The 23,961-nt window shown below is 38.8% G+C and overlaps 2 protein-coding genes and 1 long non-coding RNA gene across 4 annotated transcripts; 1 reads left to right on the plus strand and 2 right to left on the minus strand.

Annotated features, from left to right (window-relative positions):
* Positions 1–13,614, minus strand: senp1 (SUMO specific peptidase 1). 2 transcript variants are annotated; one of them, XM_047366767.1, is made up of 18 exons: positions 12,982–13,614; positions 12,789–12,847; positions 12,498–12,679; positions 11,194–11,269; positions 10,863–11,055; positions 10,627–10,777; positions 10,419–10,537; positions 8,736–9,004; positions 8,591–8,654; positions 8,414–8,452; positions 8,246–8,330; positions 8,016–8,156; positions 7,678–7,812; positions 5,725–5,928; positions 5,557–5,636; positions 5,355–5,439; positions 1,021–1,116; positions 1–931 (listed from the first exon to the last, which is right to left on the minus strand). In XM_047366767.1, the coding sequence occupies exons 1-18, from the start codon at positions 13,113–13,115 to the stop codon at positions 869–871; spliced, it is 2,175 nt and encodes a 724-aa protein (XP_047222723.1). In that variant the 5' UTR covers positions 13,116–13,614; the 3' UTR covers positions 1–868. The 2 variants fall into 2 exon arrangements, with proteins under 2 accessions (XP_047222723.1, XP_047222794.1); XM_047366838.1 differs by having other exon boundaries at positions 10,627–10,768; positions 12,982–13,613.
* Positions 12,944–16,577, plus strand: LOC124869954. Its single transcript, XR_007038700.1, has 3 exons — positions 12,944–13,036; positions 15,064–15,180; positions 15,283–16,577. It is a non-coding gene; the product is annotated as an uncharacterized LOC124869954 (long non-coding RNA).
* On the minus strand, positions 15,976–23,358 carry LOC124869891 (protein lifeguard 2-like). Its single transcript, XM_047368152.1, has 12 exons — positions 23,132–23,358; positions 21,212–21,299; positions 20,944–21,032; positions 20,728–20,792; positions 20,584–20,637; positions 20,444–20,494; positions 20,308–20,347; positions 20,127–20,164; positions 19,110–19,197; positions 18,880–18,975; positions 17,490–17,543; positions 15,976–17,382 (listed from the first exon to the last, which is right to left on the minus strand). The coding sequence occupies exons 1-12, from the start codon at positions 23,144–23,146 to the stop codon at positions 17,233–17,235; spliced, it is 828 nt and encodes a 275-aa protein (XP_047224108.1). The 5' UTR covers positions 23,147–23,358; the 3' UTR covers positions 15,976–17,232.
* Between the last annotated feature and the right edge of the window lie 603 nt (positions 23,359–23,961).

Genomic DNA, 23,961 nt, shown 5'->3' on the forward strand with positions numbered 1-23,961 from the left:
TTTACTAAACATCCCGGATAATTTATTTATAAAAGCAGACTTCCATTAAGACAGAATAAGAAATACATACAAAATGTTTGTTACATTGTGGGCTGTATTGGGTTCAAGTATGTACAAAACTTCAAAATACACTGAATCACCCAAATGTTGCTGCCTAACAAAAAGACTCAAATACATAAAATAGATTTTAATTTACAAGCTTATCAAGAACAAGGAAATGCTAAAGTTTTATTACCCTGCTGTTTTAGGCTGTAAATGCTCCTTTAGACCTGGATCACTGAAAGTAAGACATTTTCATAATAAATCATACTCTGAGGCAGCATTGCATTGACCTGTGTGCATTTTATTCCATCATCCATTCATAGTAACGTCTATACGGCACAAACCTGCAGCTGTCAGTCAAGAAAAACGTGTCAGTACTCATTCTGAGTAACCAATCATAGATGGAAGTTGGCAGCCCTTCTGCATTTTTAACAGATTGTGGGAGTACGTATTGTCATGGTGAAGTGGGATTATGTAACATTCTGACAGAAATGGAGAAAACCTCAGAGTATGATTCACTACAGAGTACATCACTACAAATGATGCAAAAATAGTTCTGGCTGGGCAAATACAACCAAATACAAAGTGTTTTAGCTGCTATTCTGACGCTCCGCTGCTGTATCAAAAGTCAAAGAGCAGAAGAAGCGGAGTGGGAGGCAGTGATTTGTGCTCCGGCAACATCCTGTCAGCCAACATGAGCTCGGGGGGCTTAAAAGAAACAGCTGGTTTCTGGTGTGAGGAGCTGGTGTGCAAGTCTCAATTGAACCTCCCGAGGAATGAGCTCAACTTTGGCCATGAATTGACTTTAAAGTGTCAAATCGTGACATCACAACAACTTGTGGTTCACAATCTCCCAAACCATCCGTCTTCTGAAGTAGGGCATGTGTTTCTGTTCAACACAAAAGAAGTAATTCACGTTTAGACCACCGTGACTGGGATTTACTGACATTGGTTTCTATTAATGATGTCTGTGATTACCTGTGTGAACGTGATTGGTTTGTCTTTGGTAATGTAATCTGCATATTTGCAAGTGAACATTCCACAGTCGCTACCATTCATCTGCTGTGGGATTTCCTGTAAGACAGAAAAGCACACTGAAAATGAAATGAATAAAATAAACGAAAGCAGAAATATACAGGTCCTTCTCAAAATATTAGCATATTGTGATAAAGTTCATTATTTTCCATAATGTCATGATGAAAATTTAACATTCATATATTTTAGAGTCATTGCACACTAACTGAAATATTTCAGGTCTTTTATTGTCTTAATACGGATGATTTTGGCATACAGCTCATGAAAACCCAAAATTACTATCTCACAAAATTAGCATATTTCATCCGACCAATAAAAGAAAAATGTTTTTAATACAAAAAACGTCAACCTTCAAATAATCATGTACAGTTATGCACTCAATACTTGGTCGGGAATCCTTTTGCAGAAATGACTGCTTCAATGCGGCGTGGCATGGAGGCAATCAGCCTGTGGCACTGCTGAGGTCTTAAGGAGGCCCAGGATGCTTCGATAGCGGCCTTTAGCTCATCCAGAGTGTTGGGTCTTGAGTCTCTCAACGTTCTCTTCACAATATCCCACAGATTCTCTATGGGGTTCAGGTCAGGAGAGTTGGCAGGCCAATTGAGCACAGTGATACCATGGTCAGTAAACCATTTACCAGTGGTTTTGGCACTGTGAGCAGGTGCCAGGTCGTGCTGAAAAATGAAATCTTCATCTCCATAAAGCTTTTCAGCAGATGGAAGCATGAAGTGCTCCAAAATCTCCTGATAGCTAGCTGCATTGACCCTGCCCTTGATAAAACACAGTGGACCAACACCAGCAGCTGACACGGCACCCCAGGCCATCACTGACTGTGGGTACTTGACACTGGACTTCTGGCATTTCCTTCTCCCCAGTCTTCCTCCAGACTCTGGCACCTTGATTTCCGAATGACATGCAGAATTTGCTTTCATCCGAAAAAAGTACTTTGGACCACTGAGCAACAGTCCAGTGCTGCTTCTCTGTAGCCCAGGTCTGGCGCTTCTGCTGCTGTTTCTGGTTTAAAAGTGGCTTGACCTGGGGAATGCGTCACCTGTAGCCCATTTCCTGCACACGCCTGTGCACGGTGGCTCTGGATGTTTCTACTCCAGACTCAGTCCACTGCTTCCACAGGTCCCCCAAGGTCTGGAATCGGCCCTTCTCCACAATCTTCCTCAGGGTCCAATAACCTCTTCTCATTGTGCAGCGTTTTCTGACACACTTTTTCCTTCCCACAGACTTCCCACTGAGGTGCCTTGATACAGCACTCTGGGAACAGCCTATTCATTCAGAAATTTCTTTCTGTGTCTTACCCTCTTGCTTGAGGGTGTCAATAGTGGCCTTCTGGACAGCAGTCAGGTCGGCAGTCTTACCCATGATTGGGGTTTTGAGTGATGAACCAGGCTGGGAGTTTTAAAGGCCTCAGGAATCTTTTGCAGGTGTTTAGAGTTAACTCGTTGATTCAGATGATTAGGTTCATAGCTCGTTTAGAGACCCTTTTAATGATATGCTAATTTTATGAGATAGGAATTTTGGGTTTTCATGAGCTGTATGCCAAAATCATCCGTATTAAGACAATAAAAGACCTGAAATATTTCAGTTAGTGTGCAATGAATCTAAAATATATGAATGTTAAATTTTCATCATGACATTATGGAAAATAATGAACTTTATCACAATATGCTAATATTTTGAGAAGGACCTGTACAAACTCACAAGGGGAACATTTGATCAAGAAGGAAAATGGTTTTCAAAGCAAAAGGAATCAGTTTTGTTTGAACCGTACAGTTGTGTTGAAAATATTAGCAGTACAACTAGACTAACCAGATCAGTCACAGAAAACCAACATTCATTGCATGCATGCTCCCGAGTCAGTGTAAATGAATAATTGATTGAAAGAGGAATGTTCAAAATAATAGTCAGTCAGTCAGTCATTTTCTACCGCTTATTCCATAGTGGGTCGCGGGGGAGCTGGTGCCTATCTCCAGCAGTCTATGGGCAAGAGGCAGGGTACACCCTGGACAGGTCGCCAGTCCATCGCAGGGCAACACACAAACAACCACGCACACACTCATTCATACACCTAAGGTCAATTTAGAGTGACCAATTAACCTAACAGGCATGTCTTTGGACTGTGGGAGGAAGCCGGAGTACCCGGTGAGAACCCACACATGCACAGGGAGAACATGCAAACTCCATGCAGAAAGACCCCAGGCTGGGAATCGAACCCAGGACCTTCTTGCTGCAAGGCAACAGTGCTACCAACTGCGCCACCGTGCAGCCCTACTCAAAATAATAGTGTGGAGTTGAATTATTGAGGTCATTGATTCTGTGAAGAAACGGGTGTCAAACATGTGGCTCTTATTTAAGAATGACACATGTTGCGCATGAGTTTCCCTCTGAAAACCTGACAAAAGTGGGTCGTTCCAGACATTGTTCAGACGAAGGGGGTACTTTGATTAAGATGATGGATTGCAGAGGGAAATACAAATAAAGAAGTGCAGAAATGATAGGCTGCTCGACTAAAATGATCAACATTAAAATTGAAGGCAAAACTAGAGATGTGGAAGAAAGCGAAATACTACCGATAGAACGGATCTCAGCCAATGATTAGCTCCAGGGTGATCAAAGGTCTGAAATTAATAATGAGCACTGTGACAATTAGAAGACGGCTGTGTGAAGCTAATCTACAGGCAAGAAGCCCCCTGCAAAGTCCTAAAGAAATGAAGAAACATTCTGTTGACTGATGGAAGTCAGATTGTTCTTTTTGGGTCCAAGGACCGCAGACAGTTTGTCAGACCACCTCCAAACACTGAACTGAAGCCACAGTCCACTCTGAAGACACTGAAGCATGGTGGTTCAAGCATCATGATATGAGGATGTTTCTCTTACTGTGGTGTTGGACCCATTTATCGCATACAAGAGATCATGGATCAGTCTGCATAAACAAAATACTTGAAGAGGTCATGTAGATGAAGAGGAATGCCCTTGGAACGGGTGTTTCAACAAGACATCGACCCCAAACACACCAGTAAGCGAGCAGCATCTTGGTTGTAGACTAACAAATCAAAGTTCTGGAGTGGCCAGCCCGATACCCGGACCATAATCTGGTTGAAAACTTGTTGGCTGACACCAAAAAGTCTCCTGACCCTGGACCAATTATAATCCAGAAAAAAACCCAAAACTGAACCAGAAATAAAAACAACCTACCATATCATGTGTTGAAGCTGTTGAATCTTTCCTGCTCTGTGTCCGCGAAGTTTTCCCGTTTTTTTGCCCACGTTTGACCGATTAGCTGCCTGCAGACTTTACGCTGCATAGGCCAAGCTAGTTTTACTTCACAGAGTACTATTTACATTTTTTTGTGCAGAAAAAGTTAATGTCTTATTGAATCCAATTCCTAAATACATACAGTGAATTAATACTAGTCGTTTCAAAGTTAAAGTCTCTTATTACATTTTAATTATGATTAAACAGAATTATTTGAGCTTTTTTCCAATTTAGCCACATATTTGAAATTCTGAATATGCAGGGCTTTCTATTTGTAAAGCTGTTAATTGTTTTTGTCATAAAATATAACAAAATGTTAGTGGCAGCCCTACTCTGCGATTCTGGAGGAACCACGTCATTTCAGTTTCCACCGAGTAAGTTTTAAAAAGGTAGAAAATGCTGTACTTCATCCTGATGCAACGTTCACATTTATTCACTGATTCAGTCGTCAACTAAAATGTATTTGTTTTTGAAACTCTGCAAATATTGCCATTTGAGGAAAAAGGGGATTAATAAAGTAAATTAAATTATAAACTTCTAAATAACTAATTGTTTTCATCGCTTCCCACTAGATGGAGAAAAGGGCCACATTGAAAAAAAAAAAGAATTTTTATATGCGATAGAAAAATTTAATAATTATCTGAAGTGTACAATAATTTATAAAATACATAATTAAATGTGGAAATCATTAACTGAAACGATAAATACTTATTTTCCGTGTCGCAAGACAGTCAGGCAAGGCTAATACTGTTACAGGCAAGCTTATTGATCTGCAGTTAAAGTGCGGAGCAGGTTGAGCTATCAGACGTTAGACACACTGATGGTTTTTACGTTTTCATGGTACATTGTTGCAAAGAAATACGAATTAAATACTGAAACATTTAAATAGGACTTTAAAATACTTTTTTTTTTTAAAAAACCCATCTATTTATAATGATTAATTAACTCTGTTTCATTAATTTACAACCAGATGATTCGATGCTTTTAGTGCCTTCATGTGTTCAACTTACACTGGGCTTCTTGCTGTGCACAGTCCAGCCTGAGGTATCAAGTTCTTTGCCTTTTTTGTCCCTGCTTTCCTGTTGCAGGTAGTCACTGTGAACACAAAGAGTTTATATCTAAACATTTTATAAAAGATAACCTTTATATAACAGGTCACATCGAACGTTAAACTAAATGCTAATAATAAACCAAAATGTGACGGGAACGTACAACAAGATTTGGCAAGCTTCATCATTGCTTCCTCCCATAGAATCTAAATACAAAACAGACTTTTTGCGGAAATCCACCACCTGAAAAGGAGAGAATAACAAAACGTTACAGTGAACAATATTCTAAAGAATTACATCCAGTTTCAAAACAGCCTCCAATTAGCCTTACTGAGAGGCACCAGTGCATTCCCAAGTGGACAGGAACCAACAGGATGTCTTTAGCAAAGATGTCCATCTTCTTGGTCCATCGGCGGACAGTGGAGTAGCCGCTGCTGCGCAGCTTCGGGTAAAAAAAGGTGTTGAATGTATTGACTGACGGGAAGTTTGGCTCCTTGCTGCGCTCAACCAGCAGGTTCATGTAAAAGTTGATAACCTATAAAATAAAAACAAGCAGTTTGACTTAAACCATAACTGTGGACCTGGTGCAGTTAAAAATCTGACATTGGAAAAGTGCATTACTATACTGATACATGTTGAACTTGTTGACCCTGCAAAGATCTGAAGACTTACAGTTACATAGAGAAGGATGCTGCTTTGGATGACTTCACTAAGAATCGAGTGAAACATAAAACCAATACAGAAAATGCATGAGGTTGTCTTTGTGCATTAACAAAGGCAGATCTCATTATTCAAACCCTACATATGTTTTAAGGTTGATATGGCCTGAAGTGGAGCTGAATTATAATTATAATTAAGCCTCACACCTCAAAGGCCTCGGGTGGAAGGACAAACATTAATATTCCAAGGAATACCACTGGGAAATCTCTAAGTTTAAAACTTTAGGAACAGCTACTAGTTTCTGGTTATGGAAGACAACCCAAAACTTCATCAAGTGGCCCAGCAACGTAGTGAGGAGAACTAGTAGAAACCCCTGTGAGACAGCCAAAAGATGACCAGACAAGAAGCTGGTACAAGTGCTCCAGTGGCAGCTATAGGATGCATACATTATACTTGGACCTAAATACCCACTTAAATTTTGATCATGCGGAACATCAGAACATCTTGAACAAGCCAGGAGGAATTTTAATTGCTTAGAAAGACGGTTTCTACAGACTGATGGAATCAACCTGGAACTGTTTGGACTTAAGGACCAGAAGAGTATCTGGTGTATGAAAGGCAAAGCATGGCGGTGGTTTATTAATGGTGTGGGGCTAATTTTCTTGGCAGGAATTATAGCAATCCTGATCACGTACCTGGCCCCAAGAGAACTGTGATCTCGTGTTGACAAATTAGTCCGTGGTGACTGGACTTTCCACCCGGACAATACCTCCAAGTCAACCAAAACTTACAACAGCCTAAAGTGGCCTCCTCAGTCATTGGTGAGACTTAAAGATGGGGTTGTTACATGCGTCACAAAGGAAACATCAAGCCCTTTTTTAACATTTTCTAAGTAGATTCATAAGATTTTCCAGGATCTCAAAGCAGCAAAGAATTGCACCGTCATGTTTACTATAGATGCATCTGCAGCCGATGATGTTTTCTCCTTCCTCCTCATATCAATCTTTGCTTGCCTTGGCTTTTGTTTTCCATCTAATTTAGGGTTAGTTTACCTCTGCGAGTACTCAAGACAAACTTTATAGATGCTGACTATGAGGTATAACAAAAGTAAAGCCTTTTAACCATATCCAGGTCTTTATAAATCCTTTACAATGTTGACCCAGTCATCCAGAGCTATATATCAATGTTCGTATCGCAGACAGCGCAGCAGGAACACATCTCCACATGTGAGGCAAAAACATGCATCAATGCCTGAAAAACAAGCATAAGCTGAAGGTGCTAGTTTTTTCCAAGAGCCTGTTAACATGTCTTACTTTGTCTTACTTTAATATGCAGCAAAAAAAAAAAAAAAAATCAAAGTATTTCTTATATTTGCTACCACCACTGTAACAAGACTCAACCAAACAAGAAAAGGTTTTTTGCATTACATTTCTGTAAACATTAATGATGAATCAATAAAACAAGTTTTTTTGGTCCTGACAAGAAGAGTTATAACCGCAAAACTAAATCTGTAAACTAAATGAGGAGCAGGGAGGGGGAGAACATTGAGCAAAGTTTATTTCCCGGGTAGTTTAAGGCTTTAAACCAGTTTTTAGATTTTAGTTTGAGCATTATATGTTCCCACCTCATCATTGAGCCAGTTGAGGTTGCTCAGGGTTTGCAGGTCTTTTCTTGTGAGGCTGAGACCGAAACCTTCACTTAGTACTTCATGAGGATTTCCTCCTTTCATCAGCGTTCTGTGCACCTCCGCCTCCATTTCCTTAACAGAAGGAACGCAGAAGCATCCAAATGAAAAAGGACATAAGCATGACTTCAAATTCAAAAATGGCACGCCAAGTCAAAAGTCAGGCTTAATGTTCTTTGCACCAGGTGCAATTCTGGACCACCTTCTTGTCTATTTATGGTGTTTATGTTCATTTAAACACAAACATCGTTCATACAGCGAATATAGAAAGAACAAACCACTGTGAGTTCTGGAAATTCAGGTTTCTCCTCTACAGACTTCGGCTCCTCTATCACAGGAGTCAGAGGAACTTCCTTCTCCAAAGGAACGCGAACATGCACCTCAACATCTGGACTTCGCTTTCCCTCCTCAGACAAGCGCTGTGGGCCAAAGTTTAGGACATTAATACAACAGGACAGATTCTGAACGGGAGTCAGAGTTGGACGAAGCCTGAGAGACGAGCACCAACCTGTCGCAGAAGCTGGGCAGCCAAGGCTTCCTGTTCTTCTATTTGTCTCCGTCTTTCTCTCGCCCGAGAGTCATACAAGCTAGTCCTAAACAAAACGTTTTTATTTTTTATTTCTTTAATTAGAAAAAATGAAGTTCTGGATAATTCATTTTTTTTAAAGGAACTTACAATTCCTTAATCCATAGCTCAGCTTGGAATAATGGCATGCTGTAAAAATAGAGAACAGTTATCTGAGCCGTTTTTACTACTTAGAGCTATTTCATTAAAGGAAAATACTTGAAACTAAGTTACACAGTGCAAAATGTTTATATTTAACAAAGCTAATTAGAAACATAAAGTACTAACCTTGAGCTGTCTTGCTTTTGGAATTTTTGCTCGTTTACAATAATCACAGAGTCGCCATCCTGGGCTGCAAATAAAATAAGTTGCATAAAACAAGAGGATAAAACCAAATATAGAGTCAATATATGTTATTTCAGTTAAAGTTAACCTGATGACTCTGTCCCCTGAGAGGTGTTATCTTGCAGAGCTGATGGGGAAGGAGCTGAGAAGAGAGCGGTGCTGGGATCTGTGTCTTGTGACCAAATCTGGGCCCCTGACTTGCTGGAGGCTCCGACAGGGCTGGGGAGGTTGCTGGAGCTCTGACTTGATATCCCTCTGGGGCTGGGTGGGCTACTGGGTCCCTCTGACATCCCTTCAGCTGCTGATCCAGCTGGAGAAGACGTTTGTAGCCGTCTGTGGCTGGTGAGGAAGCTGGTGCTGAGGAGACAGTGAGAGGAGAGTCAAACTCGAGGCCGATGGACATTACACATCAGACATTACTCTATGCCTCCTGTGGTCAAACAATAACACACAACATATCAAAAAATAAATTAGCATGAACAAAGGTGAAAATGTTTCTCCGACTCTGGGGCAAGATCTTTTTAAAGAACATTATGATTTAAGTTTAAGAACTTACAAAAAATATAATCTAAAAACATGATACATGTTTTTGAATGCACAGCATGCGTCGCCTATTGTGTTGCCTCTATTGGGGTCATGTTATAGCCACACTGCTCAGGTGGATGCTGCCAGTTCAAAGACACGTTCCTTTAGTTCTGTAATCTCAGCTGCATGCTTTGCAAGAACACATAGATCATTATATTGATGAAACAACTTGCATTTTATGAAAGTATGCAATGATCTGCATGGGTGGTGAGGGGGGGGATCTCGCTGATTTGAGATCTGAAAGGGGCAGTAGAAATGTTTTTAAATGCCTTATGTCAAAACGCTAATGAAAAGTATAAGAACTTGACTTCTTGAAAGACAACTTTAAGAGCAGCCGCATACTTGACCTCCAGCGCAGCTTGTAAATGAAGCCGTGTTGGGAATCAGCCTCATTTGTAAAACATTTTCAGAACTGAAAGAAGATATACATCAGTAGGACGATTCCATTTTGATCCTTCAAACTCTAGAAAAAGTCTGTATCTAAACTGCTCACCTCAGAGATCAGTGGAGCAGCTTGTGTGCAGATAGTAAAACTGTCAGTGGAAAAACTCCAAAACTGTGAATCCAGCTTATAATTTGTGTCTCTGTTTAATAATTCAATAAACTAATTTCACATCAGCATCAAAAAGATTACTCTTGTTTTAGCTGCGCCGTGGGAACTCGACAATATGTTGTTACACCCGAGTAGCAGAAAACAATTCCCCCATTTTTCAAAAACCATCCTGGTCTCAATCTGTTCAGTGTTTTGCTTAAACTCCTGAATTCTGGTTGAACTTAAGCAGCAGAGCACCGTGGACAGAGAGAGGGTTGTGCTGAAACTGGCCAATGGTTGATCGCAGTTCCAGATGACCAACCAAAGACTATTTTCTTTTCCAAAAAAACAAATACTGACAAAGTTTTTAATTTTAGCTCCTTTGGGTATTGAATTGTCACCTTTGGTCTTAGATCATGGCTGAGAAGCTTGTACACATGATAACCTGGACCTTTTTTAAATGGAAGATTACCATTTAGCCACACAAATATAATTTTTTTAACTGGGTTGGTAAAAAACAAGAAGCAACATTATTGAAACTTTACAATAAATAGCTTAGAAAGGTGTAAGACCTTGGCTTCTCTCTTAGGTTACCCCCAAAATACGTTATATGATATGATTGCCTAAGTATACTCCATCTGTTTGCATACTTACAAATCTCTATGGGACCTCACAAAGGTATGTGCGTTGCCGTTATTAAGAAAAGATGACTGACCACCAGAAACCATGGTCAGAAGCTGCCTGTAGATCTCCTTCTCCTCCTCACGAATAGACTAATAAACAGAAGAAAAACGGCATTAAAACAAAAGGAGGAAATGAATCAGAAACATTCACATAATGGCTTACTGTCCTCATGTCTAACCTCCTGAGCGGTGCAAGGCGACCCAGCTTTGTTAAAGCGGCTTGAGGAGGTGCTGTGAGTTGGGCTCTGCACCACTTTAATGGGAAAGGTCTTCTCATACATGTTGTTGCAGGAGGTGCTAGTCATGCCCACTCCAGATGCACTGCAGACACTTTTGGTAATTAGAAATCATGAAGCAACTCCATAAACCCACACAAAAGATAACTTCTAAAATGGAGGACATTTCCAAAAAGCACCTTGCGGTTCCATGCGGGCGGAGGTTTAATGGCCTGCCTAGCCTTGGGGACAGGTGCAGCTTGGTACTGATGGAGGATGGCACACTGATCGGATGCCCATTTGTTTTTGGAACCTCCCGATGTGCAGGACTCATACAAACTTGTCGCCTACAAACCCTTGATCCCATTGTCGTTCTCTCATTACGCAGCCACTCTAAAATTGTGGGACAGGGAAAAAATGATTAATTTATAATATGCAGTAGCAAGGTTGTGAATGGGTAAAGGTGTGATATGAAGGCAGAAAAAAATATGAACTACCTTTAAAGTTTAACACAAAAAGAGACAGGTTTACCTGATTTGGGTGTTTTCCATTCCAATGTTGTTGAGGGAGCTGCAAACGTTCCATCCAAATAGTTCCTGTGAACAATCTTTGACAAAACACAGATGTTAATGTTAAAAACAAGGCAAAAGGCAGGGCTGCACGGATTCTTATGTTTTTGTTATTGTTTTTCTCTACTCTGATCCATCTATCCTTCACAGTGGCTGGCGCCTTTTTGCCAGATGTAACCCCCAAATTTCCTGAACTTCCTTCAAAACCGAGGCCAAGCAGCAAAGTGAAGTTTAACAAAATATGTAAAGGAAGAGTTGACACATGGACATGCAGGCAGCCGAATACTGGATGTTAATTAGCACTAGATGAAGAAGCATAATTTGAGAAAATTGAAGTTCAAAAATAGGCTGAGAATTTTTTTTTCAAAACCAGTTTTGTTGGTCTAAAATAAAGTCAAGTTGGAAATTATGCAAGCATTGCTGCTAAGCATGGCTGTAGCTACTATTGATGACACAGAGGTCCAGACCTCAGTATTTTTCTGCTGTGTATATAATAAAAAAATTATATTATATATTATGGATTCTCACTCACAACCACAAATAAATGTCACATTCAAGTCACTTATGTTTTAAATAAATGCTTCCATTTTAATAAGTTTTGGTCTTCATTGAAACTGATGTGCAGGGGGATAATGAGTGGTGGACTTCAGTATTTTTTAAAGTCTGGCTACGGCCCAGGGCATGGGCTTGTATGACAAGCTTGCAGCATGATAACCTCGAGTAAAAATACAATGTACGAGTTATTTATTGATTTGATTTTGATGCATAGATTTAAACAAAACTATGCATTTAGTCGTAGTATAGTTTCAAACCTTCACACAATTCCCCTCGTTTAGTGTCCTTCTAACGAGTTGCCAAATAAGGGGTTGGCGTGTTTCTCTGTTTGTATGGAACATATATTTTAGCGGCATGCTCCTTTCCCCACATGATGCTGCACACTGTCGGCTAGCTGGCTGAAACAACACTTTTCGGAATATGTCTCTTTGATAAGCCAGGAAAATGCCATTTTCCAGCCAGCTGACTGGCAGAGTGCAGCAACAAGTGCATGGAGGGGTAGCACTAAACCATTTTGGTCAAAACTGGTCATTCTGGCACTTTCTCCGGCATCCTATTTAAAAAAAACACTTCAAACTGTGGGGACGAAATGACTATACCTCCTTTAGGACCTGACATTTTTATAACCCTGGAGATACCAGGAAAGGATCCATACCTAATATTTACAGGCACTGTGAGCAATGCTTTGAAAGCAAATATACTAAGGCCTACCGGTCTACTTGTCCAGATTTCTGCTGATGTTGAGGGCTGTGGTTCTCCAGGAGGGGAATCAGAAGAGGTAGGCAGCATATTTTTTAAGGTTGGGCTTACATTTTTTATCATCCATGTAGCTACATTGCTACTATGATTTTTAACCCCTTCAGCAGCACTCCTGAATGAATCAATGAAATCTCCTAGAAAAACATCAAAGAAATCCAAGCGCATTAGTAATTAGGGTGAAAACGACAAGATTATAATTTTAGATACTTAAATAATGATGCATGTAAATGAAAACGCAATTACCCATTCGTGTTTTCTTAATTATTAAATTTTCTTCATTGATTCTGTGGCCGTCCTCCAAACTTTAGGAGAGAAAAAAAGACAGTGTGTTATTAAAATATATGCTATTTAACATAAATTCCAGGACATTTAGTCATGTGTTCCGTTAAAAAAAGAACCTTTCGCCTAAAATAAAGTAAGGTTTTACATCCCGTACCAATCAATGGGTCTTTTTCTTCTAACTGGAGCATCTCTCGGAGCCGGGAGTCCAGGTGAGTGTTCCACAGCCGGTTCTCCGTTGCGAAGATTGGCGAAGTTCGTTTCTATCCATTCGTAGATTTTATTCAGCATGACTTTAAAGTTTCATTAATGACAGCGACGGTTTAAAGAAAAAAAACCGCTATGGCTGCAATCAGTCTGAATCACAGTCGAGCCGAATGACGCTTAACGCGTCTCATTCAAATGAGGTAGGTTAGCTAAGGCGGTTTTAAAAGGCAACACTCCCCCTAAACATAACTTTTTACTTCCTCAAAGAAAAAAAAAAACTAAGCGTTAGCCTCTTAGCTTGGAATTAGCCGTGTCTAGCTAGCGTCGTTAGCTACACGGCTACTTTATTGAGTCGTGTTTAAATTCCCACAGGGACGCCATAGGTCGCTGCTCGCGCGTTCAGAAAATTAGCTTTCATCTTTAGTCGCAGATTAACCCCTTTAAAGATCGTTAACGTGCCTAAAAAACCTGAATAAACTCGTTGAAGTACAACATCTCCCGCTTCTTCCTCATTCAAAACCACATCATGGCTGAACCTGACGTGGTTCTGTCGCGCAATCCGATTGGATGACTGGACGTCGTAAAACTGAGTGTAGTGTAAATGTATTGGTTGAGTTCTGGATTTATGAGAGCGTTTCATACGACGTCACACCTACAGCCTAGAGTTTAGAGACTGGTTCTCAAACTGTGTGCCACTGGTGGTTCGTGAGCTACCCTTGTGGTATTCAAAGGAAATTTTGAAATTAATTGTTTATTTCAATTAAATGTGATGAAGCAGTGAACCAGGGAAGGTGCTATTGGTAACAAATGCGGTGTTCCATCTCTGAATTGGAACTGGTTTCTTGGAATTATAATGAACCCAGAATAAGTTCCAGTTCCAAATTCTAGAACTTGTGAGGGTTAACCGATATGCACGCCGTCAACCTAGCTAGTGTTAGCAATTCAAGCTAATTCAAGCTTTTATTCAGGCTATTTAGAAACATTCAGGAGGTTGTTGTGTGTGTGTGTTTGTGTTTAAAGGATGAGATCAGATGTAATCCTAACAAGTGCAAAAAAAAAAAAAAAAAAAGTTTTCCTGCTCCTATTGCTGTTTCATGACAGCCATATTGGATTTGAGGTTGTGGGTGGTTAAAAATCTCTGGGTTTTTATGGTTTTATCACATAACACAGCAAAGTGATAAAGTCCACTTCTCATTTTACTACACTGAAAAATGTATGCCAAGATGGTGCTGCTCGGAAAATCTGGTATTTACGGTGCAAACCCTATGAGGAAAATGCTAAAATTGCCCTTTTTACAACCTGTTGTATGTGTTTTAATACACCCATTTGTGGTGTATCTACAGTGAGGTCAAAGTGAGAGAAAATCCACTTTAGGTAGCATTTTTAGAAAGATGGACAGTGCTGCTGAAGTTTCTAAGCTGGACAAGGGCATGTCACATAGAGTGCCTCGTCAACCCAAGCCACCTTATTCTATGGCTCTGTGGTTTAGTTCACATGACTGTGTGCCAATTGTTGCCGCTTTCAGAGCTGGACTGATTTCAGCATGGACACTTTTAGTGGTCTTTATCTATGCAGCCCCATTTGCAACATGTGTTCTGAACACAAATACATAATTCTTAAACCTTTTCAAATTTATTCACTTTACAACCAAAATCGTCAGTGTATTTTATTTAACTTTTATGTGGTAGACCAATAACAAGTACAACAGAAAATTATGAATACAATGTTTGTAATTTTTACTCTCCCATTTTAGCCCCCTTCAGTCAATCTTCTGTATCTTTTGCTGCAGTTTGCAGTATATCTTTGCCAGTTTTGAACACATAGAGTCTGGCATCGACCTCTATTTCTCTTTGCAAAGTAGTCAGAGCTTTGTCAGATTAGAAAGTGTCTGTCAACAGCAATGTTCCAGTCCTTATTTGGATTTAGACTTGGACTTTGACTAGGAAATTCTAACGTGATTATGTTTTGATCTGAACCATTCCAATTTTTTTTTTTTTTCTTATTCTTATTTTTTATCTTCCCCTCAACACAGACCAGCTTCTCTGTCCCTGCTGAAGAAAAGCACAGCATGATGCAGCCACCAATATGTTCCAGGTTCGGGACGATGTATTCAGAGTGATGTGCAGCTTTTTGTATGTAGGCCTAAAAGGTAAATTATGGTTTATCTAACACCTTCCCCCATGTTTGCTGTGCACCTTACAGGAATTGTGGACAATTGCAGATAAGATTTTTTATGAATTTCTTTCAACAGTGACTTTGTTACATTCTCTCTTCCACGAAGGCCAGATTTGTGGAGTGCACCACTAATACCACTAATATTCTTCCAACTGGGCCGTGAATCCTCTGGAGGTCCGTTGGGCCTCTAAAGATGCTTCTCTGAATAATGATGTCCTTGATAGCCTATCAGTTCAGGTGGACGGCCATGTGTTGATAGGTCTGCAGCTGTGCAATACTGTTCCTGTTTTCGGATGATGGATTGAACAGAGCTCTGTGAGATGGTCAAAACTTGAAATATTGTTTTATTCCATAACTCTGCTTTAAATTTCTCCACAACTTTCTCCTGTTTGCTGTGTTCCCTAGTCTTCGTGACACTGGTTGTTAATTGATCATGTCTCACAAACCTCTGAGGCCTTCATAGAACCACAGTATTTATACTGAGATGGAAGGAAATTGTTGGGACTGGACTTTATTTAGAGGTCTCAAAGCATAGGAAGATGGATACATAATCATGTCAAACCTTTCAGATTTTCATTTGTAATATATATATATATTTCACTAGTTTGTACTACTTTGTGTTCATCTTTCAAATAAAATCCCCCCCAAATATTTCCACGACGATTTACAAAAGATAATAAATAAATCTGAGATATTTTGGTGCTGAATTTATTTTATTTTTTTCATTTCATTCCCAGATTAATTTTTAACAATAAATATAACACATAAAGGTGTTGAAGCTCAGTTTATTTAATCAGAACTGGTGACTATATTTATACACACACTTTAATAAATTATATAGTAACACCAATTCCAGGATGAAATGCAGAGTCCTCTTAAAACAACATATTTCACCAATATAATAAAATAAAAGTGGTAAAAAGAACACTTTAAAACTCCTATAAATTCCTTTGTAGCATCAGACTTTATAACTTTAAATGCCACTGTCTAAAATAGTAAAATAAAATGAAAGGAAAGCATTCAGGTTCCTCCATAAATGCAGTCCTTCTAAAAGGTGCATAAAACCCCAGCATGTTTGGCACTGTTACATTTATCTTTATATTTACTGACAGATATACCATCAAATTGATTGAAGGTTCTCACATCAATAACACTGAAACCTATAAGGCTCAATCTGAATATCTTTCGGAAAGACGTCAATCAAGAATCCTCCATAGAAGTAAGTTGGTTCAAACACATGTTGGACAAATCACATACAAGCACTGCACCAAAGTCACACGTTGAACAGAAGCTTTGTGGCCACACGGCTAAAAAATCATTCATGTCAATATGCACTTAATGTGAAAAATTATTTTGGGATTGCCATTTAAAGCCTAGAAAAAATGTATTACCTACTGTCAAGTTGTTAAACTATGTAGAACACTTGCAATACACAGCATAGAGACAACAATGCATTTATATAAATATATATATATATATATATATATATTTCTTTTTTCTTTTTTAAGCATTTAAAGTTATATTTGTCATATCAGTCTAAAAAAAGAACCACAGCAACAATAAAAAAAAAAAAAAGAATGAGTGTCATTTGCATAAGTTTAAGCTAAAAGCCATGCATTATGTTTTGATTTTTCAATTAATTCTAGATGATCAGTGATATTTGTTATTTGCAGGTGATTTCTGACGCGAATGCACCGATACACCTACTACATATAGACACACCCAGAATGTTTCATCAACACCGAATGAAGAGACATCACGAATCACTGATTGTTTCTGGCTCGTAAAGCTAGCAAGTTAACCTACAGGTTGGGTTCACAAACATGCTGGAAATTTGATTGGAAGGTATCAGACAGCTTGAGGTGACAATATTTATAAATATGTGTCCAGGTGTACGTCTAGCTCTACAAGTGATTCATAAAGTATCCAAAAAAAAAGAAAAGCTAACTGGAAACTCAGTCACCATGATCGCCAACATCTTAAATTCTCATGGTGCAGCCCTTATCTGCGGGTTTGAAGGGTGGGTTTAATCCCGTCTTGTTCCAAAGATCTGGAGGAAGAAGGAGAAGATGTACACGATGTCCAGGTAGATGCTGAGCGTGGCAAACACGTATTCTTCTGGACTCATGGCGTATCTCTTGTTCCCCATAAGGAGCTGTGTGTCAAACGCCAAAAACTACAACAGACAAAGAAAGAGCAGTTAATCCGTCACTTATTTACTTGTCTCTTGCATGTCGTATGCTCTACATCATGATTAATGCTTAGCTGTAGCTGTACTCTTACCATTGTAAATAGAATGGCTCCCAGGGCAGCGTAAATGGCATCCAACCAGGGTACCTGCAATGTAAAGATGTAATTTCAGTGACATTTTTGTTGCAAGAATTAATCTGGTAGAATACTAAAAAGCTTAATGCTTAACCTTCTGATTATAGCAAATAATCAGACTTTTTTTTTCAAAGACATTCCACAGTCTGACCCAAACTTTCAAACAAGTCTTTCATCGTGACATCAGATTGAGCCGAAATAATCATTCCTGCTGTTCCTGAGATTGTGAAGCCATGCAGTATTTATGAAGGCATTACTAAAAATTGTTTATTTAGATGCAGGTCAAAACATGTCAAAGTATTTCTTAAAGTGAATTATCTTTTTCTGCTAGCTTAGAACTTAGTTGGCATTTAAAATGAATCATGATCAGTTCTAACTTTAAATAGGGGTTTCATTTCGGACTCTGAATGCAAACCCGTCTTTTCTTTTTTTCTTGAATTAGACTAAGTAGAAGTGCCAGGCGTATTTTGATTTTTTCATGCGTGCTGCAGGTTATGTTTAAATCACTCTCTGTGACTATTACGAGGTTGTATGCAGCAATCAGCCTGATTCAAACACTGTTGTTGTCTAGTATGGAAATAAATGGTTGAAAAGCAAGACTTCTTTTTGGATAAAGTTTCATATGTAAAGTAATTCAATATGCTTTACACAATCTTATTTAAGAATTTTTTTTAAATGACGTGGGTCTTGAATCATAGTTTTTCTTTAATGCCCGGTATTTCTTTAAATGTGGGACTACAGTTTTATATCAGTGCTTTTCTGTCTGATGGTGTTTAATATCTGACAAAGAGCTCGCTTTTAGGTAGATAACTGAACTTTGACTTTAATAAGGGATTATAATTACTGTTCTGCTTCAGTTTCCTATATTTTATTTTCAGATAGTTTTAAGGACCGAAACTACTTATACAAAAACTGGTTTTGAATGATACCATATGTAGAGAGGAGCCCTCTTTCTGCAACAAGTGTATTAGTTTTCCTGTTTAACATTATTTACAATATTCCTGAGGAACTACCATCACCACCATATGGCTACAGCGGTGTCACTTTCAGACAACAAGGATCGAGTATAGCTCTTTGCCCTGCCAATGGAAAAACTTTGCTTAAGGGAAACTTGTAGCCTTGAAATGTGATGCCAAGGTGTCCCGATCAAGTATCTGTTTAAAGCATGCAGAGAATGAGAACACATGATGCTTCCATGATGCAACTTCTTTGAAGCATCAGATGTGTAAAAGCCAACATTATTTACACCTTTTCACTTTTTCTGTGCTATTTTGCTTTGGATTATTTTATTGCTGCTTTACAATGAAAAATCATGCTTTGACTGACGGATCTGGCTGATTATACTTACATACTGAAAAGGGAGGACAATCGCCAGCACCAGTCCGGAGATAAACATCACCATGCAGAAGATGAACAGTACACCGTGGCATGTGGTCACATCAAGCTAAAGAGTGAGAGCAGGCATATGAAATCAAACGACTGTAAATGAAACAGTTGATGAATTTAAACATAGTCTTTGACTTCCAAGGTCTGTACTTATCAAACACAGAAGGAGAGCATTTTGTATATTTGCCTCACCTTGGTTTGGAAGCTGAAGACTGTAACCACAAGACAGACAGCTGCTGTGATGCCCAGGCACATCACTACTGACTTGGTGTTATAGAAGCTATTAAAACAAAATAGACATGCCCAATTTAATATGTTTATATTGTTTTAGTGACCATATCGACTTTAATAGGACAAAACTATATGAGACACATTAAATTAAAGAGAATATAGGAAACGAAAAAGAGGAAGATGAGTTTTTGACATTTATAAAATGTTCTATTGGTACAAAGAGCCAGGAAAGTAGACTCATCTACAGTACTTAAGTATTTATATACAATAATTTCAATTTATTTTATATGGGATTTTATATAACACACCAACACAAAGCAGTGCATTCATGGTTTTTAAAACTGTTTAGAGATATAAATCAGAGAAGTGTGGCATGCATTTGTATGCAGCTTCTGACAGATTGTACCCAATCCATCGTTCAATCTACTCTGACCAGCTTCCCTGTCCTTTCTGAAGAAAAGCAACCCCCACGGCATGATGCCACCACCACCATGTTTCACCTTTGGGATGGTATCTACACAATTGGTTTTACAATAAACAGTTGTGCATGTAGGCCAAAAAGTTACATTTTGGTCTCATCTGAGCAGATCATGATAATCTTTTACAGGTTTCAACATTGGCAAGATTAACTTCCACAAAGGTGGAGTATATTCACTCATTAGGTGATGTCTGGAGGCAATTGGTTGCACTGGGTTTTGTTTAGGGGTTCCAGAATAAAAGGGGTTGAATACAAATGCCCACAGTACTTTTCAAATGTTCATTAGTGAAAAAAATGAAAACAATTTATTCCCACATCTATGTGCTACTTTATGATGGTCTATCACCCAATAAAATCCCAATAAAACAAGTTTCAATTTGTGGGCGTAACATTTAAAAATGTGGAGAAGCTCAAAGAGTCTGAGTAAACAAAATACATATACAGCACAGAAAATGAGAGAACCTCATGAAAGAATAAGCAAGGAGAATATGAATCAATACCTGGACAACATTCCAGTCATGTAGGAAAGGGATAAGGTCTGTAAAGAAATGAATCTTTTTAAAAACACCTTCAATTCTAAAGTATGTTAGCTTTGAAAAACTATGTTTATAACTCTCACAAATGAGAAAACGGAGAACATTTATTAATAAAATCCATATATAGAAATTATTCTTTACTTACAAAGATGGCAAGGAGGATCAGATTCCATGGAAACTGTCTCCTGCAAGGCAAAAGTCAAACAATACAGCTTTCAGTACCATTGGGTGATTTGCCATTTATACTGTAATGCATTCTGTTTTGAGCAACATTGATTTACCTGGGTCCAGAGCAGCATGACAGAGTCAAGTAGGTGACAAAGAACACCACACTGTCAAAGAAGAAAAATAAAGTTAGACGTGTTTGGCAAAAAATAGTTTCATTGTTGAAAAATTGTGTGCTCTCAAAGGTGTGACTTACTATGAGGCCCAGTACCACCCAGGGTTGGTTTGAATGTAATCTTTCACTGGATCACTAAGAGAGAATTTTCTCTGTAAGTAAACAACCACAGAAAAAAAACCTGTAATACTAATTAGTTTAACGAGAATTAGGAGGAATACTTACCAGAATGTAAAAAGAGCCACAATTGCAACAGTGACCAAAAGTTGGATCATCAAGATAGAGTAGACCTGAAAGAGAGCGAGCCAGAATAAATTGATTATTATGGTGTGGATGTGCTAATGTGTACTAGTCAGGGTTTTAACACTGGTCGGTTGTGGTAAAATATTAGTAACACCCAACATACTCACTAAATGATTAAGATAAAAAGCTTTGTGATACCTTACGAATGAAGACTCTCCTGATGTTGGTATCATCCCAGCTGAACTCTGTGAGCATCTCTACATCATTGTAGCAAGGAGCACTGACACCTAATGGTCACATTCATTTACGTCCTGTTAGTGACTCCTATTCATCACACACTTACACAATCCCATCATTAAAGCTTCTTATCAGTACAGCATATACCAAAACTGCCATAGGTTTAGTTTTAAACTATGAGAATAGGCTAGTTTATTGAGTAACAAAAAGAAATAAAGTGCGGTCCTACCTGCGACAGCTTCCTCATATGTGGGGGGAGCTGGTGCCACAAAGGCCTCTCCGCTTGTGGAGTCGCTGGCCTTGTTGGCAAGTGATAGCTGAATGGATAAAATATATATATTTTTTAACATTTATGTTTTTGCAGGTAATAAGGTTACATTTGCCTTGGAACTAGAATCTGACAAGTTGCAGATAATATGTGATTCTCCCAAAAAATATCATAATTGTCATGATTAGCATCAGAAAATCTTATCTTTATACTTTACAGAAGGTTGTTCTCTTTGCAAGAGCAACTAATGTGTAAATATTTGAATCACTCTGCAAATTCTGCAACATTTTCCTAAATTCATCAAATATGTAATCTAACTGAGCCACAGCTATAATGTATTAATCAAAAAAAAAAAAAAAACATTTTAACAGAGAGCTTAAAAATTGAATGTTCACCTTCATTATATCCAGCTGGCTTCAACCAGTTTAAGTTAATAAACTTTTAACATTCAGGCTACATTATGTGCTATAAACCTGATTTTGTCTGTAGTTATTTAGCTTAAATAGCTACTTAAAACTACAGACTTAAGCTTAACTTAAACTGAAATGTAAGCCTTGGTAAAAGCCTCTGAAATATAAGTTTTTAATAACTGATATACAGTACCTTGGAAAGGTCTTAATTTACTTGGAAAGTTTATAAGATTTTGCCACATTACAATCACAAACTTCAGTGTAATTTATTTTGATTCTATGTAGTAGACCAATAATTGTGAAGTGGAAGGAAATAGACTAATAAAAATCTGAAAAGTGCGGTGTGCATTTGTATTTAGCTTCATCCATCTTTTAATCAACTCGATGTCCATACTAAAAAAAAGCAACCCCACTGGCATTATCCTGCCAAAACCATGTTTCACTGCAGGGATTGTGTGTTTATGGTGATGTGCAGTGTTATTAACACTGTTTTGTATAAAGGCCACAAAGTTTGATTTTGGTCTCATCTGACCAGGGCACCTTCTTCCATGTTTGCTGTGTTCCTCATGGTGTGTGGCAAACTTTCAAAGAGACTTCCAAAAGCTATCTTCTTGCCAATCTTCCATAAAAGCCAGATCTCCACAGTGCATGGTTAATAGTTGTCCTGTCAAGAGATTCTACCACCTAAGATGTGGATCTCTACAGCTCCTCCAGAGTAACCATGGAACTCTTGGTTTCTTCTCAACACCATGTTTCAATTTTTGGTTGATGGATTAAACAGTGCTCTGTGAGATGTTTCAAGCGTGGGATATTGTTTTATACCCTAACCCTGCTTTAAACGTCTCTACAACGTTCTCTCTAATCTGTCTTCTGTGTTCCTTGGTGTTTATGAGGGCTTCAAAGAACAGCTGGATTTATGCTGAGAGTAAATTGCACACAGGTGGATTCTTATTGGTACCTCTTACAAACATTTACAGTGTTTAAAGCTTTAAACTCTAACAAACTGTCAGGCCTGTCAGCCCGCCAGGTTCAAATTACATCAATGAAAGTTTGTCTTACTGACAGATATTAGATATTTATCTAATTAAAAGTAACATTTAAGTTAACATCCTTTTCCAAATATTTGAACGTAGTGTCTATGAGGGAAATAAAGGGTAACACGAACGACCTGAGCTCTGGAAAGAAGTGGAAGGGTCATGGTGACGCAACGCGTTAAACAACCAATGACGCATTTCATTCAGGACCACAAACAGCCTTTAGCTGCCTTAAAGAACGGGATTCAGGCAATGTTACTACAGATCAATGCACTTCAGCAGCAGGATTATTATACATCCGCAGCCCAGTAGGTTGTTGCGATTAATGAAAGTAGAACAATTTGCAACATTATGATCTAAATCAACAGCATTTGTGAAATACAAAAACAGCTAACAATGCTGAACAACGGACAAGACCAAAACCAGTTTATTCATACCTTGCCCTGTGTCATGATGCCCGTCTTTAATCCGTCAGCAGCTTGGATTGGTTTCCTTGCCAACCCGTCAGTTAGGATCTGGCGTCTCCTTCCTTGGTAATGCACCTCTTAAAGATTAACAGCTGGGAGACCAGGCTTCACACTTAAAAATGCGCCTGCTGCCTGATGAGACTGAAAACTGAGCTCTGACGACGCACTGATGTAATCTCAAAACATCGCAGTTTCCACTTGCGGATGCCCCTCCCACGCCCACGGAGGGATGTTCTAGCAGCATCCAGAGGAAGCTGCTTCACAGAAGCGAGCTGGGACTGTACCACAGCACCGCGTAAAGTGGGGAGAGGCTATGAGACCTGCGTGATGCGTTTTGAGGTCTGTAAGTCCAGAGAAATCTAGAAATATGGTCTGCAGCAGAGCTTGTTGCAGAGCCTAGAAATGCTGGGAAAGTTCTAGATTACGGTTGGCTACAATATTTTCTTCTTAAATGAAGTTGGCTTACTGTACTCAAATGAGGCAAAATACATACTTTCAAACCACATTCCATTAGAATCAAAGGTGAATTTAGTGCATTTTACTGATGTTTTATGTGATAGACACAAAATAAACATCATTTTAATGGCAAAGGACATGCGGTTTTGCAGTGTATGTTTTCAGCCCTCTGATACCCTTAGATAAAATCCAGTGGCACCTAAATCCACCTGTATCTTAATTTCAGCATAAATCCAGCAGTTCTGTGAAGGCCACCGAAGTTTGTTAGAGAACATCAGTGAACAAACAGCATCACAAAGACCAAGGAAGACATCAGACAAGCCAGGGAGAACTTTCAAAGCAAT

This window comes from Girardinichthys multiradiatus, chromosome 1 (genome assembly GCF_021462225.1).
Source record: "Girardinichthys multiradiatus isolate DD_20200921_A chromosome 1, DD_fGirMul_XY1, whole genome shotgun sequence".
In the NCBI taxonomy this organism is placed as follows: domain Eukaryota; kingdom Metazoa; phylum Chordata; class Actinopteri; order Cyprinodontiformes; family Goodeidae; genus Girardinichthys; species Girardinichthys multiradiatus.

Bases quoted from the DNA above. Each gene is read 5' to 3' on its own strand.
- LOC124869891 (XM_047368152.1), bottom strand. The intron at 20,495-20,583 runs GTAAGTCACACC...CTTCTTTGACAG, and splicing joins GGGTGGTACTGGGCCTCATA to TGTGGTGTTCTTTGTCACCT. The intron at 19,198-20,126 runs GTATTGATTCAT...TTGTTTTAATAG, and splicing joins ATGACTGGAATGTTGTCCAG to CTTCTATAACACCAAGTCAG.
- senp1 (XM_047366767.1), bottom strand. From the start codon at position 13,115: ATGCTGAATAAAATCTACGAATGGATAGAAACGAACTTCGCCAATCTT. The intron at 5,440-5,556 runs GTACGTTCCCGT...TTGTGTTCACAG, and splicing joins GAAGCTTGCCAAATCTTGTT to TGACTACCTGCAACAGGAAA. The intron at 1,117-5,354 runs GTAAGTTGAACA...TCTGTCTTACAG, and splicing joins TGCACAGCAAGAAGCCCAGT to GAAATCCCACAGCAGATGAA.